At 40.2% G+C, this 16664-nt stretch overlaps 1 protein-coding gene across 3 annotated transcripts in view; it reads left to right on the top strand.

The window, feature by feature from the left end:
* Positions 1-16664, top strand: part of grid2 (glutamate receptor, ionotropic, delta 2) — a 1282048-nt gene that overhangs the window by 738492 nt on the left and 526892 nt on the right. For all 3 annotated transcript variants that reach the window (XM_061928893.1, XM_061928894.1, XM_061928896.1), the window contains exon 4: positions 6089-6294. In XM_061928893.1, the coding sequence (XP_061784877.1) occupies positions 6089-6294 (206 nt within the window). The remainder of the gene's footprint in view (positions 1-6088; positions 6295-16664) is intronic.

Below are 16664 nucleotides of genomic sequence, written 5' to 3'. Positions count from 1 at the left end.
ATAATAATAATAATAATAATTTGTATTTAGACTATTTTTGTATAATAAATAATGGAAATACAAGTAATCATAAGTAACTTTTTTTACACTTATACGACAGTAAAATAATAATAAACACTTAGAAAAGGGGTGTCAAACTCATTTTAGCTCAGGGGCCACATAGAGGAAAATCTATTCTTAAGTGGGCCGGACTGATAAACTCATGTCATGATAACTTAAAAATAAAAACAACTTCAGATTGTTTTCTTTGTTTAAAAATAGAACCAGCACAATCTGAAAACATACAACTCACGTTTTTGTTTTTTTACACATACATGTTGCTGTTCATAGTAGCCTATCTTTAATTGTCGTGATTTATGATTTTTGAATAAATGATGTGATAATGTTCATCAGTCAAATAGGTGAGTCTGGCATAGTTTTAAAATGCTCTCATTCAGAAAATGTAATAAATAGTAATATCAAAATCAAATTTCAGCATGTTATTAATGTAATTTACGCATTTTCCTCAAATGATGTACTAGTATCATGTGGTTTATTCTGTACATATGTAGCATAATTTACAACAAAATCTGTGAATTTGGACTCCTTTCATGAATCACACATGAACTCAGAAGGGGATACATGTTATTTCAGCATACTTATGTGCGCACAGATAATGTGTCCCCAGTCCCCTGAAGTCCTGCCCACTCCTCCGGTAGGGGATACAAAGAATTGCTATTACGACATCCAGTGGACATATTAAGAAGAGCAGTTTCTTTCATTCCAAAGTTTCAGCTAATTTTTATACTTACCAAAATCATCTCGTGGGCCTGATGACACCCCTGACTTAGCGTATTAGTATTAGTTGTAGTTTAAGTCATATGACAAGAATTCTACAATTAACTTTTTTAATTAATAAATTAATAAAATCTTACAATTTTTAGTAAAAGTTGTAGTAGTACTAATAAAAACAACCACTGTTATTTTTAGGGTATTGATTGCTTTTTTTCCTCTATGGATAATAAAAATACAAATAGTTTGTTCTAGGGTTAAACTGTAACCATCATAATACCTTTTTTTTGTATATATATATTTTTAGATTCTTTAACATTCTTAACCCTCACACAAGTGCAAATATTAACATTATTATTTCTGTAGTAGTAAAAGTAGTTATCAAAGTAGTAGTAGTAACAATCAATACAACTAAATTAAGGTAAAATGAGCTGTGTAACAATAAACTGAATCATCAACATTGTCCCTGTTTTCTTTTAAATCTTTAAATCATTAGAACCGGTGTCGGCAACCCAAAATGTTGAAAAAGCCATATTGGACCATAAATACAAAAATATTGGACCATAAATACAAAAAACAAATCTGTCTGGAGCCGCAAAATGTTAAAAGCCTTATATAAGTGAATTTAATGTTTATTTCTCTACCATAAGCCGTCTCCAAAGGAGTTTCAGAGGATTTGGCAGTACATCCAACCGGCCTCACAACCGCAGACCACATGTTACCACACTAGCACAGGACCTCCACATCCAGCAGGTGCACCTCCATGATCGTCTGAGACCAGTTACCCGGACAGCTGCTGCAACAATCTGTTTGCATAACCAAATAATTTCTGCACAAACTATGAGAAACCGCCTCAGGGAAGCTCATCTGCAACACATTAAGTTAGTGTCCCAGAGGGTGAGATAACTCCTGGAAATTACTGGCTTAAAACTGCCAAAGGTATAGATGTGTGTGCCCAAGTTAAAGGAAAGGACAGGCTGTCTTCTTCTAATGGATTTATTACAATATTTGCAAGCTGGCTAACGTTTGCTGTGGTCTGGAACAACATGGTATTTTTTGCTGTGGTCTGGAACAACATGGCACACAATCAGATATGCAGCCAATAATACATACAGATAATGTGTCATGAGACATGCAAATATAAATTAAATACACAGAGGACATAATTAAAGGAAATTAAATTAACTCAAATATACCTACAAACAAGGCATAATGATGCAACATATACACACAGCCAGCCTACATAGCATGTTCGCATGGATTATTAGCACTCCACGCAAGTCAATAACACCTTTGTGCATTCACGCACAGCATAAAACGTTTGGTGGACAAAATGAGACAAAGAAGGAGTGGCATAAAACACGTGTTTCTGTGGCGGCGACAGAGAAAGTTGTACACGTAAATCAACTATGGTGAGTTCAAGGGCCGCCAAAATTAGTAGGACCAAACGGCGCTGGCCAAATACTGTCATCAGTGAAGAATAAACACAAACATATTAAACAATGGGATTTCTAACAATTAGGAAGGTTTGTGTTGTGTTTGTCCTCCAGAAACATTATTAAAACAACAAATATATTTACCCCCCCCATCTTTTTCCATTTTTGAAAAAAGCTCCAGGGAGCCACTAGGGCAGGGGTCGGCAACCCGCGGCTCCGGAGCCGCATGCGGCTCTTTGATCATTCTGATGTGGCTCAGCTGCATACTTGCCAGCCCCCTGATTTTCTCGGGAGACTTCCGGATTTCAGTGCCTCTCGAATAAACCACCCGTAATTAATATTCTCCGATTTTCACCCTTGCAATAATAATAAGGGCGTGCAGTGACAGTACAGCATTTATCACCCTCTACAATCTGTACTGTCTGCGTGCCAACCCAGCCTTTTGTTATATGCATTTTCTGCTAGCACACGTAAGTGACAGCAAGGCATACTTGGTCAACAGCCACACAGGTTACACTGACGGTGGCCATATAAAACAACTTTAAGACTCTTACTACTAATGCGCCACACTTTGAACCAAAACCAAACAAGAATGACTAACACATTTCGGGAGAACATCTGCACCTTAACACAACATAAACACAACAGAACAAATACCCAGAATCCCATGCAGCCCTGACTCTTCCGGGCTCCATTATACACCCCAGCTACCACCAAACCCCGCCCCCACCCCAACCCTGCTCCCTCACACATCGAAAAAAACCTTGTAAACGGTGTTTATCATGTTAAATTGCAAAAGATTTTTGTGGCTCCCATTGTTTACTTTAATTTGTGAAACTGGTCAAAATGGCTCTTTGACTGGTAAAGGTTGCCGACCCCTGCACTAGGGCGTTGCTAAAGAGCCGCACACTATCTAATACTATCTAACTTTCTAAATCACCCAAATATGCCGTGCAAAATGTTTGTTTCATTCCCCCCAAAGTCATTGATATATGCCACATTGTGATTGTTCTAATCCACTTCCTATCGTCTCATGGTATGTGTCATCATCTTAATACCTCGTTAATCCTCCAAAATGGGTTATTAACGTAAACACAACATAGCCCCCACCCCCCACTCATCCCTCGTCCTGTGTGCGTTCCCAACAAGTCCAATCAATCTAGTTAATTGCACAGGCATGACACCGGCAATGGTGGCAATGTCATTTGTTTTCATATCAAACACATCATTAGGCCGCAGCCTTACATACCACATACACATGCGAGGGTGCGGACGCACACCTACACACACACCTTCAACAATATAATTAGTGGGGAGGTAAGAAGCAAAGTGTCTTAATTTGGATTACCTTGACCTGCATGCACCTCATTCATGGTTGAGGCGTTCAAGCGGCGAACACACCAACATGCACGTGCATCCTGGTTATGTTGCGACATAGATCATTAGAATAGTACAGAACAGGGTTTAACAACTCTTTTTTTTTTTTTTTTTTACAAACCCCAAAACCAGTGAAGTTGGCACGTTGTGTAAAAAAAAATCGTAAATAAAAACAGAATACAATGATTTGCAAATCCTTTTCAACCTATATTCAATTGAAAAGACCGCAAAGACAAGGTACTTAACGTTCAAACTGCTAAACGTTGTTATTTTTTGCAAATATTAGCTCATTTGGAATTTTGATGCCTGCAACATGTTTCAAAAAAGCTGGCACAGGTGGCAAAAAAGACTGAGGAAGTTGAGGAATGCTCATCAAACACTTATTTGGAACATCCCACAGGTGAACAGGCTAATTGGGAACAGGTGGGTGCCATTAAATGCTCAGTCATTCACAAACAAGGACGGGGCGAGGGTCGCCGCTTTGTGAACAAATGCGTGAGCAAGTTGTCGAACAGTTTAAGAACAACATTTCTCAACGGGCTATTGCAAGAATTTAGGGATTTCACCATCTACGGTCCGTAATATCATCAAAAGGTTCAGAGAATCTGGTTAAATCACTGCACGTAAGCGGCAAGCCCGTGACCTTCCATCCCTCAGGCGGTACTGCATCAAAAAGCGACATCAGTGTGTAAAGGATATCACCACATGGGCTCAGGAACACTTCAGATAACCACTGTCAGTACCTACAGTTTGTCGCTACTGTCAGGTTTGTCACTGACAGTTTAGTTATGTTTTGGTTTTTCCTGTTTGTTTTTATTTCCTGTCAGCGCTCTTATTTTGGTTCAGTTTTCTGCTTGTCTCCCAGAGCGCTGTTTCCCCTCAGCTGTGGCTGATTGGCACCTGGCCACACCTGGTGTCAATCAGCCGGCTGCTATTTAGACCTGCTTTGCCCTCCAGTCAGTGCTGGAGTATTGTCGTTGTAGCTGTAGCTACTACCTGTATGCTGAATCCAAATAGCTGTAAGCTGTTTCCTGTATGCTGTGAACTGTTTGCTTTCTCCAGTTTTCTTGTTTCCTGTTTGCTGGTTCCTGTTCGCAGTTTCCAGTTCACCTGTTTTCCTGGTATCCTGTTTCCTGTCTCTTGGTTCCTGGTTTGTGTTTTACCTATATTTTGGACATTAAATGATGTCTTCCTGCACCAAGCCTGCCATCTCTGCATCTTGGGGTTCGTCACCACCAACTCTTCTTGACAGCTACATCTGTAGGTGCAGGTTACAACTCTACCATGCAAACCGAAAGCCGTATATAAATGGGTTATACTTGTATAGCGCTTTTCTACCTTCAAGGTACTCAAAGCGCTTTGACAGTATTTCCACATTTACCTATTCACACACACACATTCACACACTGATGGCGGGAGCTGCCATGCAAGGCGCTAACCAGCAGCCATCAGGAGCAAGGGGTGAAGTGTCTTGCCCAAGGACACAACGGACGTGACTAGGATGGTAGAAGGTGGGGATTGAACCCCAGTAACAGCCACTCTACCAACTTCGCCACGGCGTCCCCAATATCAACAACACCCAGAAACGCTGCCGGCTTCGCTGGGCCCGAGTTCATCTAAAATGGACTGATGCAAAGTGGAAAAGTGTTCTGTGGTCTGACGAGTCCACATTCCAATTTTTTGGGGGGGCGAAACTGTGGATGTCGTGTCCTCCTTACCAAAGAGGAAAAGAACCATCCGGACTGTTATAGGCACTAAGTTCAAAAGCCAGCATCTGTGACGGTATGGGGGTGTATGGGTAACTTACACATCTGTGAAGGCACCATTAATGCTGAAAGGTACATACAGGTTTTAGAGCAACATATGTTGTCATCCAAGCAACGTTATCATGGACGCCCCTGCTTATTTCAGCAAGACAATGCCAAGCCACATTCTGCACGTGTTACAACAGCGTGGTTTCGTAGTAAAAGAGTGCGGGTACTAGACTGGCCTGCCTGTAGTCCAGACCTGTCTCCCATTGAAAATGTTTGGCGCAATATGAAGCCTAAAGTACGACAACGGAGACCCCGACTGTTGAACACCTGAAAAGCTTCAAAAATTGGTCTCTTCAGTTCTCATATGAGTGTTGTTAAAAGGAAAGGCCATGTAACACAGTGGTAAAAATGCCCCTGTGCCAACTTTTTTGCGATGTGTTGCTGCCATTAAATTATAAGTTAATGAAGTATTTGCAAAACAAAATTAAATTTCTCAGTTCAAACATTAAATATCTTGTATTTGCAGTCTATTCAATTGAATATAGCTTCAAAAGGATTTGCAAATCCTTGTATTCTGTTTTTATTTACGATTTACACAACGTGCCAACTTCACTGGTTTTAGGTTTTGTAAATGTATCATTCTATTTTGCAGTCGAGCAGTCTATGGAAATTCTGCATCAACAGCGCCTCTGCTGGTCACAGCCAAGTAGCGCACTAACCTCTTTAACATAATATGTGTCTTTTCCGCAGATATCCGCGGCATCGAGGACTTCCTGGACAGCGCCTCCCACCAGGGCATGGACGTGTCCTTGCAGAAGGTGGAGTCCAACGTCAACATGATGATCACCAGCCTGTTCAGGACCATGCGAGTTGAGGAGCTGCATCGATACAGAGACACGCTGCGCAGAGCCGTGTTGTTCATGAGCCCGGCCACCGCCAAGGCGTTCATCTCCGAGGTAAATCGCTCGATTTTTTTTTTTTCTCTGTGCTCACGTTTAAAGTTATATATGTAGAACCTCAACTTACGAGAATAATTTGTTCCTCTATAGAGCTCGTATCTCATAACAAACACATCTCAAATCAGACCTGTCCATTGAAATGAATTCAAATCAATTTAATCTGAGATTGTCCCTCTAAAACAGAACCATTTTATCATGTAACATGTCTTTTTTAAAGAAAAACACACTTTTTAGACACTAAATGCTGTTTGAAACAATACAATGTACTATAAACAACTATTCATTACATTAAGGCAATGGTTCTTAACCTGGGTTCGAGCAAACCCTAGGGGTTCGGTGAGTCGGCCTCAGGGGTTCCACCACATCCGACTTATCGTGTAAATAAAAACTTCTCACTATCGGCGTATTATGGATACTCCCAAACAATGTTCCCTCTAATTTTCCATCTGATTTGCAGATTTTTTGATTGATCGATTGAAACTTTTACTAGTAGACTGCAAAGGAAGAGAATACATTATATGAAACAGTACAGTTTACACAGTACAGTACATTTTCCGTACAATTGACCACTAAATGGTAACACCCGAATAAGTTTTTCAACTTGTTTAAGTCGGGGTCCGCGTTAATCAATTCATGGTAATGTGTGTAAGGTGTGTCATTTGTTGTGAGTTCATGCACTGTGTTGGTTTTGTTCTTTGAACAAGGTGATGTTCATGCACGGTTAATTTTGTGCACCAGTAAAAATAAACATATGACTTTTTCTTGAATTTGAAAAAAACAAAACATTTTATTTTTCACTAAAGAAGAGTTCGTTGAATGCGCATATGAAACTGGTGGGGTTCGGTACCTCCAACAAGGTTAAGAACCACTGCATTAAGGGCATGAATAATGCGAACACACGTTTTTTTACTGGATACTTAAAGGGGAACATTATCACAAGGGTTAAAACCATTAAAAATCAGTTCCCAGTGGCTTATTTTATTTTTCGAAGTTTTTTTCAAAATTTTACCCATCACGCAATATCCCTAAAAAAAAGCTTCAAAGTGCCTGATTTCAACCATCGTTATATACACCCGTCCATTTTCCTATGACGTCACATAGTGATGCCAATACAAACAAACAGCAAGGTATAGCGACATTAGCTCGGATTCAGACTCGGATTTCAGCGGCTTAACACTGTCTGATAAGATAATTACGGGTTTTATCCAGCATATGGAATACATTTGGCAACAACATGCACTTTGAGAGTGCAGACAGCCCATTTCAGGCGCGCTAAGAACATATATTTTTCCACGATTTCAGCACTCAGGTTAACCATACCTAAATAGACACAAATTACTGCATTACACAAGACTACCCAATTGTACTCGAATGATTGAAAAGAATAAATGTTTTTAAGCTAAATTATTGGTAAACACAGTTTATGTATAATAATTTACGTAAAACCGCAAGTAATTAATAAAGTTTTCATCAATTAATATATTCTGTAGACATACCCTCATCCGCTCTCTTTTCCTGAAAGCTGATCTGTCCAGTTTTGGAGTTGATGTCAGCAGGCTAGGGAAGCTACGGTCGATATTCTTCTCTTGATCATCTTCGGTGGCATACGGGACGGTGTGAGCCAAGACATCCAGGGGGTTTAGCTCGCTCGTCTGCGGGAACAAACTGCCGCCATTGCTTGCCGTGCTACCGAGGTCCTTTGTCCCTGAATTGCTCACACACTCCGGCAGATTCAATGGGGGTCTGGCGGCAGATTTCTTTGACTTTATCGTTGGAAATGCATCTGCTTTGAGTGTCGCAGGATATCCACACATTCTTGCCATCTCTGTCGTAGCATAGCTTTCGTCGGTAAAGTGTGCGGAACAAACGACTGACCATTTCGTCGGCTTTCGCCACACCCTCGTATTTTGAACAGATTTCGTCCAATTTCTTGCCACTTTCGCATCCTTGGGCCACTGGTGCAACTTGAATCCCTCCCTGTTCATGTTGTTATACCCTCCGACAACACACCGACGAAAGTGAGAAAATGGCATCCTGATGTGACGTCACGTTGTCGTCATCGCTCCGAGAGCGAATAATAGAAAGGCGTTTAATTTGCCAAAATTCACCCATTTAGAGTTCGGAAATAGGTTGAAAAAATATATGGTCTTTTTTCTGCAACATCAAGGTATATATTGACGCGTACATAGGTCTGGTGATAATGTTCCCCTTTAAGCTCTGGCTTGGAAACTTTATATGTGAAAGTAACATCAATCAATCAATCTATATAGTCCTTAATCACAAGTGTCTCAAAGGGCTGCACAAGCCACAACGACAGATCCCACATCAGGGCAAGACACAACTCAACCCAATGGGATACAATGAGAAATCTTGGAGGGGGCCGCAGATGTAGGGACCCCCCTGGGCGACCGGTGCAATGGACGTCGAGTGGATCTAGTTAATAGTGCGAGAATCCAGTCAGTCCATAGTGGGGCCAGCAGGGGATCATCTTGAGTGGAGACAAGTCAGCAGTGCAGAGACGTCCCTAACTGATGCACAAATGAGTGGTCCACCCCGGGTCCCGACTTTGAACAGCTAGCGCTTCATCTGTGGTCACCTAATAACCTCTCCACGCAGGAGAAGGGGGCAGAGCAGAAAAGAGGCGGCAGATCAACTGGTCTAAAAGGCTAGCGTATACAAATGAGTTTTAAGATGGGACTTAAATGCTTCTACTGAGGTAGCATCTCTAACTGTTACTGGGAGGGCATTCCATAGTACTGGAGCCCGAATAGAAAACGCTCTATAGCCCGCAGACTTTTTTGGGGCTCTGGGAATCACTAATAAGCCAGAGTTCTTTGAACGCAGATTTCTTGCCGGGACATATGGTACAATACAATCGACAAGATAGGACGGAGCTAGACCGTGTAGTATTTTATACGTAAGTAGTAAAACCTTAAAGTCACATCTTAAGTGCACAAGAAGCCAGTGCAGGTGAGCCAGTATAGGCGTAATATGATCAAACTTTCTTGTTCTTGTCTAAAGTCTAGCAGCCGCATTTTGTACCAATTGTAATCTTTTAATGCTAGACGTAGGGAGACCCGAAAATAATACGTTACAGCAATCGAGACGAGACGTAACGAACGCATGAATAATGATCTCAGCGTCACTGGTGGACAAAATGGAACACATTTTAGCGATATTACGGAGATAAAAGAAAGCCGTTTTAATAACACTCTTAATGTGTGACTCAAAGGAGAGAGTTGGGTCGAAGATAATACCCAGATTCTTTACCGAGTCGCCTTGTGTAATTGTTTGGTTGTCAAATGTTAAGGTGGTATTATTAAATAGGTGTCGGTATCTAGCAGGACCGATAATCAGCATTTCCGTTTTCTGAGCGTTGAGTTGCAAAAAGTTAACGGACATCCATTGTTTAATTTCATTCATACACACCTCTAGGTGACTATAATCTGGCGTGTTGGTCAGCTTTAGGGGCATGTAGAGTTGGGTGTCATCAGCATAACAGTGAAAGCTAACACCGTATTTGCGTATGATGTCACCTAGCGGCAGCATGTAGATGCAACTATATATATTTTTTGATAATTGTTTGTATTGACAAATGTGGTGTTTTAGACTGCAATATTGTTCAATTACGGACACTTATTACCAGTGATACAACGGTGTCAAATATCGCGGTACCATGTTATCACTGTATTAGGGCCTCGGTACAATATTATTGCGGTATATGTCTGGAAAAACAAAATACTTTAAAATGTTATAGTGTGTAAAATGAAGTGGCATGAATGTTTAGAATAAACACACTTACTGTAATTGAACACAAATATAGTGCTAAAATGTTCTAATCGTATTTATTACGACAAACATGAATTTTTAAGTGCCAAGAATAGCACAGGCAAATTTAAAAAAATACATAGTTACATGTCTTTTAAGCGACAATGTAAATATCCAATTATTTTAGTGTCTTTCCAACTTTTACTTTCCGACAAGCAGTGTCCCCCACTGTGGACATGTTTATATCAGTCGGAAATATTTTGTTTCTCAGAAAAGTGAAATAACAATTTAACTTTTAAATAATGTAAATAACTCACAAACTGATGTTGGGCTTCTGCAGCGAAGTGTGTCAGGATCAGCTTCGAGATAAGTGACAGGTGCGTAGATGGCACAGCTGTGAGTGTTAAAAAATGCGTCTCCTCAGTTCCCAAACGTTTACTGAGTGTTGTTAAAAGGAAAGGCCATGTAACACAGTGGTGAACATGCCATTTCCCAACTACTTTGGCATGTGTTGCAGACATGAAATTCTAAGTTAATGATTATTTGCAAAAAAAAAAATAAAGTTTATGAGTTTGAACATCAAATATCTTGTCTTTGTAGTGCATTCAATTGAATATGGGTTGAAAAGGATTTGCAAATCATTGTATTCCGTTTATATTTACATCTAACACAATTTCCCAACTCATATGGAAACAGGGTTTGTAGATGTCATCGATGTTTTGAACCTCATCTATAACGTATATCGATGAGCCAAATGTGACGTGTTTCAACAATGCATTACCCGACAACGAGATATTCTCTGTTCTTCCATCCTGGCACATTCACACATCATAAGTCCATAAGTCAGATATTACATTACAAATGCATTACTTTCGTTATTAATAAATTAATTGCATTAAAGCCTCATTATTGGCTTGCAGCTGAAGACAATTAGGGATTTCCATTTGCTCCAATACATAAATGATACGGAGGGTCATGCTTGAAAGCCACGGGCTCTTTGCATGAATTCCTCATTGGAGGGTGTGTTAGCATGTGGCTTAATCCCATATGCCACGGCCTCATCTCAGTTTAATTAAACGTGACCTCCGTAAACTCAATCACAGTCTAATTTAGATGAAGGTGTGACAGCGAAGAGGGGGCGTATTATTGTGTGACACAACACCAAGAATACTTTCATTGTGTGTGCGTGCGGAGTTAAAAGTCTAGAATGTATGAAGGACAATGCGTCTCAAGGTCTCTTTGAATTCCCAGTAGAGAATATTTAACGCTGTTCTAATGATAAGTGATTTAGGGTTTTTTTTTTTCACCTAGAAGAAACACAAAAAAACTATTTTTTTCTGTTCCTGCACAATGACTACAGGCACACAAGGTCAAAGTTTTAGCAGATTTCTTTCCAAAGCTCTCAAACACGTGTGGAAGACTTCAATTACTGGCTTGGGTCATTTAATGAGTGCCAATGAGAGACTCCCTGGCTTCAATGTTAACATAACTATAATGTAAAACGTATGCTTTAGTTCGAGTGCTACTTTTATTAACTGTATATTTCTGTGTTTTCATGTTTTATTGTAAATAGTGTTTTTTTCTTGAATATATGTGTACTCTAGTGTTGTCCCGATACCGATATTTTTAGTACCGGTACCGATACCAAAATGTATTTCGATACTGTTCGGTACTTTTCTAAATAAGGGGGACCACAACAAAATTACATTATTGGCTTATTTTAACAAAAAAATCTTATGATACATTAAACATGAATCTTATTGCAAACAAAGAACAATTGTGTCCATTAAAAATCAGATCCCAGTGGCTTATTTTAGTTTTTTTCAAAATTTTAACCATCACGCAATATCCCTAAAAAAAGCTTCAAAGTGCCTGATTTTAACCATCGTTATATACACCCGTCCATTTTCCTGTGACGTCACATAGTGATGCCAACACAAACAAACATGGCGCATAGAACAGCAAGCTATAGCGACATTAGCTCGGATTCAGACTCGGATTTCAGCGGCTTAAGCGATTCAACAGATTACGCATGTATTGAAACGGATGGTTGTAGTGTGGAGGCAGGTAGCGAAAACGAAATTGAAGAAGAAACTGAAGCTATTGAGCCATATCGGTTTGAACCGTATGCAAGCGAAACCGACGAAAACGACACGACAGCCAGCGACACGGGAGAAAGCGAGGACAAATTCGGCGATCGCCTTCTAACCAACGATTGGTATGTGTTTGTTTGGCATTAAAGGAAACTAACAACTATGAACTAGGTTTACAGCATATGAAAAACATTTGGCAACAACATGCACTTTGAGAGTGCAGACAGCCCAGTTTTCATCAATTAATATATTCTGTAGACATACCCTCATCCGCGCTCTTTTCCTGAAAGCTGATCTGTCCAGTTTTGGAGTTGATGTCAACAGGCCAGGGAAGCTAGGGTCGATATTCTTCTCTTGGTCATCTTCGGTGGCATAAGGGACGGTGTGAGCCAAGACATCCAGGGGGGTTTAGCTCGCTCGTCTGCGGGAACAAACTGCCGCCATTGCTTGCCGTGCTACCAAGGTCCTTTGTCCCTGAATTGCTCACACACTCCGGCAGATTCAATGGGGGTCTGGCGGCAGATTTCTTTGACTTTATCGTTGGAAATGCATCTGCTTTGAGTGTCGCAGGATATCCACACATTCTTGCCATCTCTGTCGTAGCATAGCTTTCGTCGGGTAAAGTGTGTGGAACAAACGTCCAATTTCTTGCCACTTTCGCATCTTTGGGCCACTGGTGCAACTTGAATCCGTCCCTGTTCGTGTTGTTACACCCTCAGACAACACACCGACGAGGCATGATGTCTCCAAGGTACGGAAAACAGTCGAAAAAACGGAAAATAACAGAGCTGATTTGACTCTGTGTTTGAGAAAATGGCGGATTGCTTCCCGATGTGACGTCACAACGTGACGTCATCGCTCCGAGAGCGAATACTAGAAAGGCGTTTAATTCGCCAAAATTCACCCATTTAGAGTTCGGAAATCGGTTAAAAAATATATGTGGTCTTTTTTCTGCAACATCAAGGTATATATTGACGCTTACATAGGTCTGATGATAATGTTCCCCTTTAAATAAGATAGTGAACATACAGGTCACCTTGTCTTGTATTAGTAAATAAGCAAAAAAAGGCTTCTAATTTGTCTGCTGACACATGCAGTAATATATTGTCTCATTTATCATTCTATTACTTTATCAAAATTATGAGGGACAAGCTGTAAAAATTGATTATTAATGCTGTTGTTCATTTACTGACAATATCTGGTTACTTTCTCTTTTAACATGTTCTATCTACACTTCTGTTAAAATGTAATAATCACTTATTCTTCTGTTGTTTGGATGCTTTGCATTAGTTTTGGATGATACCACAAATTTAGGTATCAATCCGATACTATACCAGTACAGGTATACTGTACAACCCTAGTGTACACCAACCTGTCTAGGGCAGTGGTTCTTAACCTGGGTTCGATCGAACCCTAGGGGTTCGGTGAGTCGGCCTCAGGGGTTTGGCACATCCCACTTATCATGTAAATAAAAACTTCTCCCTATCAGCGTATTATGGATACTCCCAAACAATGTTCCCTCTAATTTTCCATCTGATTTGCAGGTTTTTTGATTGATCGATTGAAACTTTTACTAGTAGATTGCAAAGGAAGAGAATACATTATATGAAACAGTACAGTTTCCACAGTACAATACATATTCCGGACAATTGACCACTAAATGGTAACACCCGGATAAGTTTTTCAACTTGTTTAACTCGGGGTCCATGTTAATCAATTCATGGTAATATGTGTAGGGTGTGTAATTTGTTGTGAGTTCATGCACTGTGTTGGTTTTGTTCTTTGAACAAGGTGATGTTCACGCACGGTTCATTTTGTGCACCAGTAAAAAAACACATAACTTTTTCTTGAATTGAAAAAACATTTTATTTCTCACTAAAGAAGGGTTTGGTGAATGCGCATATGAAACTGGTGGGGTTTGGTACCTCCAACAAGGTTAAGAACCACTGGTCTAGGGACTACAGATGGAAATTAGCTTTTGACTAACATCTGACATATTTACATATAATGTATATGTTATTAATATGTATTAAAAAAAAAAAAAGAAGAATAATTATCACCGGGCAGCTTGTATAGCAGTATAGATTTACTGAAAATTAGTCAACACAGTCTAAATCGCTGGTAACACAAGTAGGTATTAGTATGGTCTGGGGCTGTATGAGTGCTGCCAGCACTGGAGAGCTGTGGTTTGTTGAGTGGAAAAAATAATTGTAACTTCCACTGTGACATTGTGAGTAGGGCCGGATACCGAATTTAGTACTTCTCTAGGCACCAACCAAATTCTACTACTGGGTATCGATTCACACAAAATCAAACAGTGCCATTTTTCGATACCTTTGTTGGTTGTGGCGACATGTCCGCTTGCAGACTAAACACGGTTCAAACAAGCACTCATGCAGCACTCAGAGCAGACTCAACCCAATTGCCTCTAGGTAATAATAAAATATACAATGAAAAGAAAGCTCAAATGAATTCAGGCTTCCTTTTTCCAAAATGCGTTAGCTTGAGGCATGTTTACTACAAACCCCGTTTCATTATGAGTTGGGAAATTGTGTTAGATGTAAAAATAAACGGAATACAATGATTTGCAAATCCTTTTCAACCCATTTTCAGTTGAAAATGCTGCAAAGACAACATATTTGATGTTCAAACTGATAAACATTTTTTTTTTTGCAAATAATCATTAACTTTAGAATTTGATGCCAGCAACACGTGACAAAGAAGTTGGGAAAGGTGGCAATAAATACTGATAAAGTTGAGGAATGCTCATCAAACACTTATTTGGAACATCCCACAGGTGAACAGGCAAATTGGGAACAGGTGGGTGCCATGATTGCGTATAAAAGTAGATTCCATGAAATGCTCAGTTATTCACAAACAAGGATGGGGCGAGGGTCACCACTTTGTCAACAAATGCGTGAGCAAATTGTTGAACAGTTTAAGAAAAACCTTTCTCAACCAGATATTGCAAGGAATTTAGGGATTTCACCATCTACGGTCCGTAATATCATCAAAAGTTTCAGAGAATCTGGAGAAATCACTGCACGTAAGCAGCTAAGCCCGTGATCTTCGATCCCTCAGGCTGTACTGCATCAACAAGTGACATCACTGTGTAAAGGATATCACCACATGGGCTCAGGAACACTTCAGAAACCCACTGTCAGTAACTACAGTTGGTCGCTACATCTGTAAGTGCAAGTTAAAACTCTCCTATGCAAGGCGAAAACCGTTTATAAACAACACCCAGAAACGCCGTCGGCTTCGCTGGGCCTGAGCTCATCTAAGATGGACTGATACAAAGTGGAAAAGTGTTCTGTGGTCTGACGAGTCCACATTTCAAATTGCTTTTGGAAACTGTGGACGTCGTGTCCTCCGGACCAAAGGGAAAAAGAACCATCCGGATTGTTATAGGTGCAAATTGTAAAAGGCAGCATGTGTGATAGTATGGGGGTGTATTAGTGCCCAAGACATGGGTAACTTACACATCTGTGAAGGCGCCATTAATGCTGAAAGGTACATACAGGTTTTGGAGCAACATATGTTGCCATCCAACCAACGTTACCATGGACGCCCCTGCTTATTTCAGCAAAACAATGCCAAGCCACGTGTTACATCAACGTGGCTTCATAGTAAAAGAGTGCGGGTACTAGACTGGCCTGCCTGTAGTCCAGACCTGTCTCCCATTGAAAATGTGTGGCGCATTATGAAGCCTAAAATACCACAACGGAGACCCCCGGACTGTTGAACAACTTAAGCTGTACATCAAGCAAGAATGGGAAAAAATTCCACCTGAGAAGCTTAACAAATGTGTCTCCTCAGTTCCCAAACGTTTACTGAGTGTTGTTAAAAGGAAAGGCCATGTAACACAGTGGTGAACATGCCCTTTCCCAACTACTTTGTCACGTGTTGCAGCCATGAAATTCTAAGTTAATTATTATTTGCAAAAAATAAAAAACGTTTATGAGTCTTTGTAGTGCATTCGATTGAATATGGGTTGAAAAGGATTTGCAAATCATTGTATTCTGTTTATATTTACATTAATCACAATTTCCCAAATCATGTGGAAACGGGTTTGTATTTGCTTTGCCATAATAATGCAACTAAGGATTTTACATAGCGATTTCAACGTTGCCAAATGTGGTAATGAAGACTACAACTAAGATGCATGCTACAATCAAACAGCAAGTGTGTAATAAGCACAATACTTACAGTACAAAAGCTTTGCATGGCGCAACAAATAACTCGAAAGTTTAAAGACTTCTTCCTGATTCAACAACATACTGTAGACTATCAATCAATCAATCAATCAATCAATCAATCAATGTTTATTTATATAGCCCTAAATCACAAGTGTCTCAAACGGCTGCACAAGCCACAACGACATCTTCGGTACAGAGCCCACATAAGGGCAAGGAAAAACTCACCCCAGTGGGACGTCGAGGTCAATGACTATGAGAAACCTTGGAGAGGACCGCATATGTGGGTAACCCCCCCCCCCCTCTAGGG

Source organism: Nerophis lumbriciformis, linkage group LG33 (genome assembly GCF_033978685.3).
Source record: "Nerophis lumbriciformis linkage group LG33, RoL_Nlum_v2.1, whole genome shotgun sequence".
NCBI lineage: Eukaryota > Metazoa > Chordata > Actinopteri > Syngnathiformes > Syngnathidae > Nerophis > Nerophis lumbriciformis.
The sequence above is the reverse complement of the archived record's forward strand: the minus strand, read 5'-3'. Positions and strand labels throughout refer to the sequence as shown.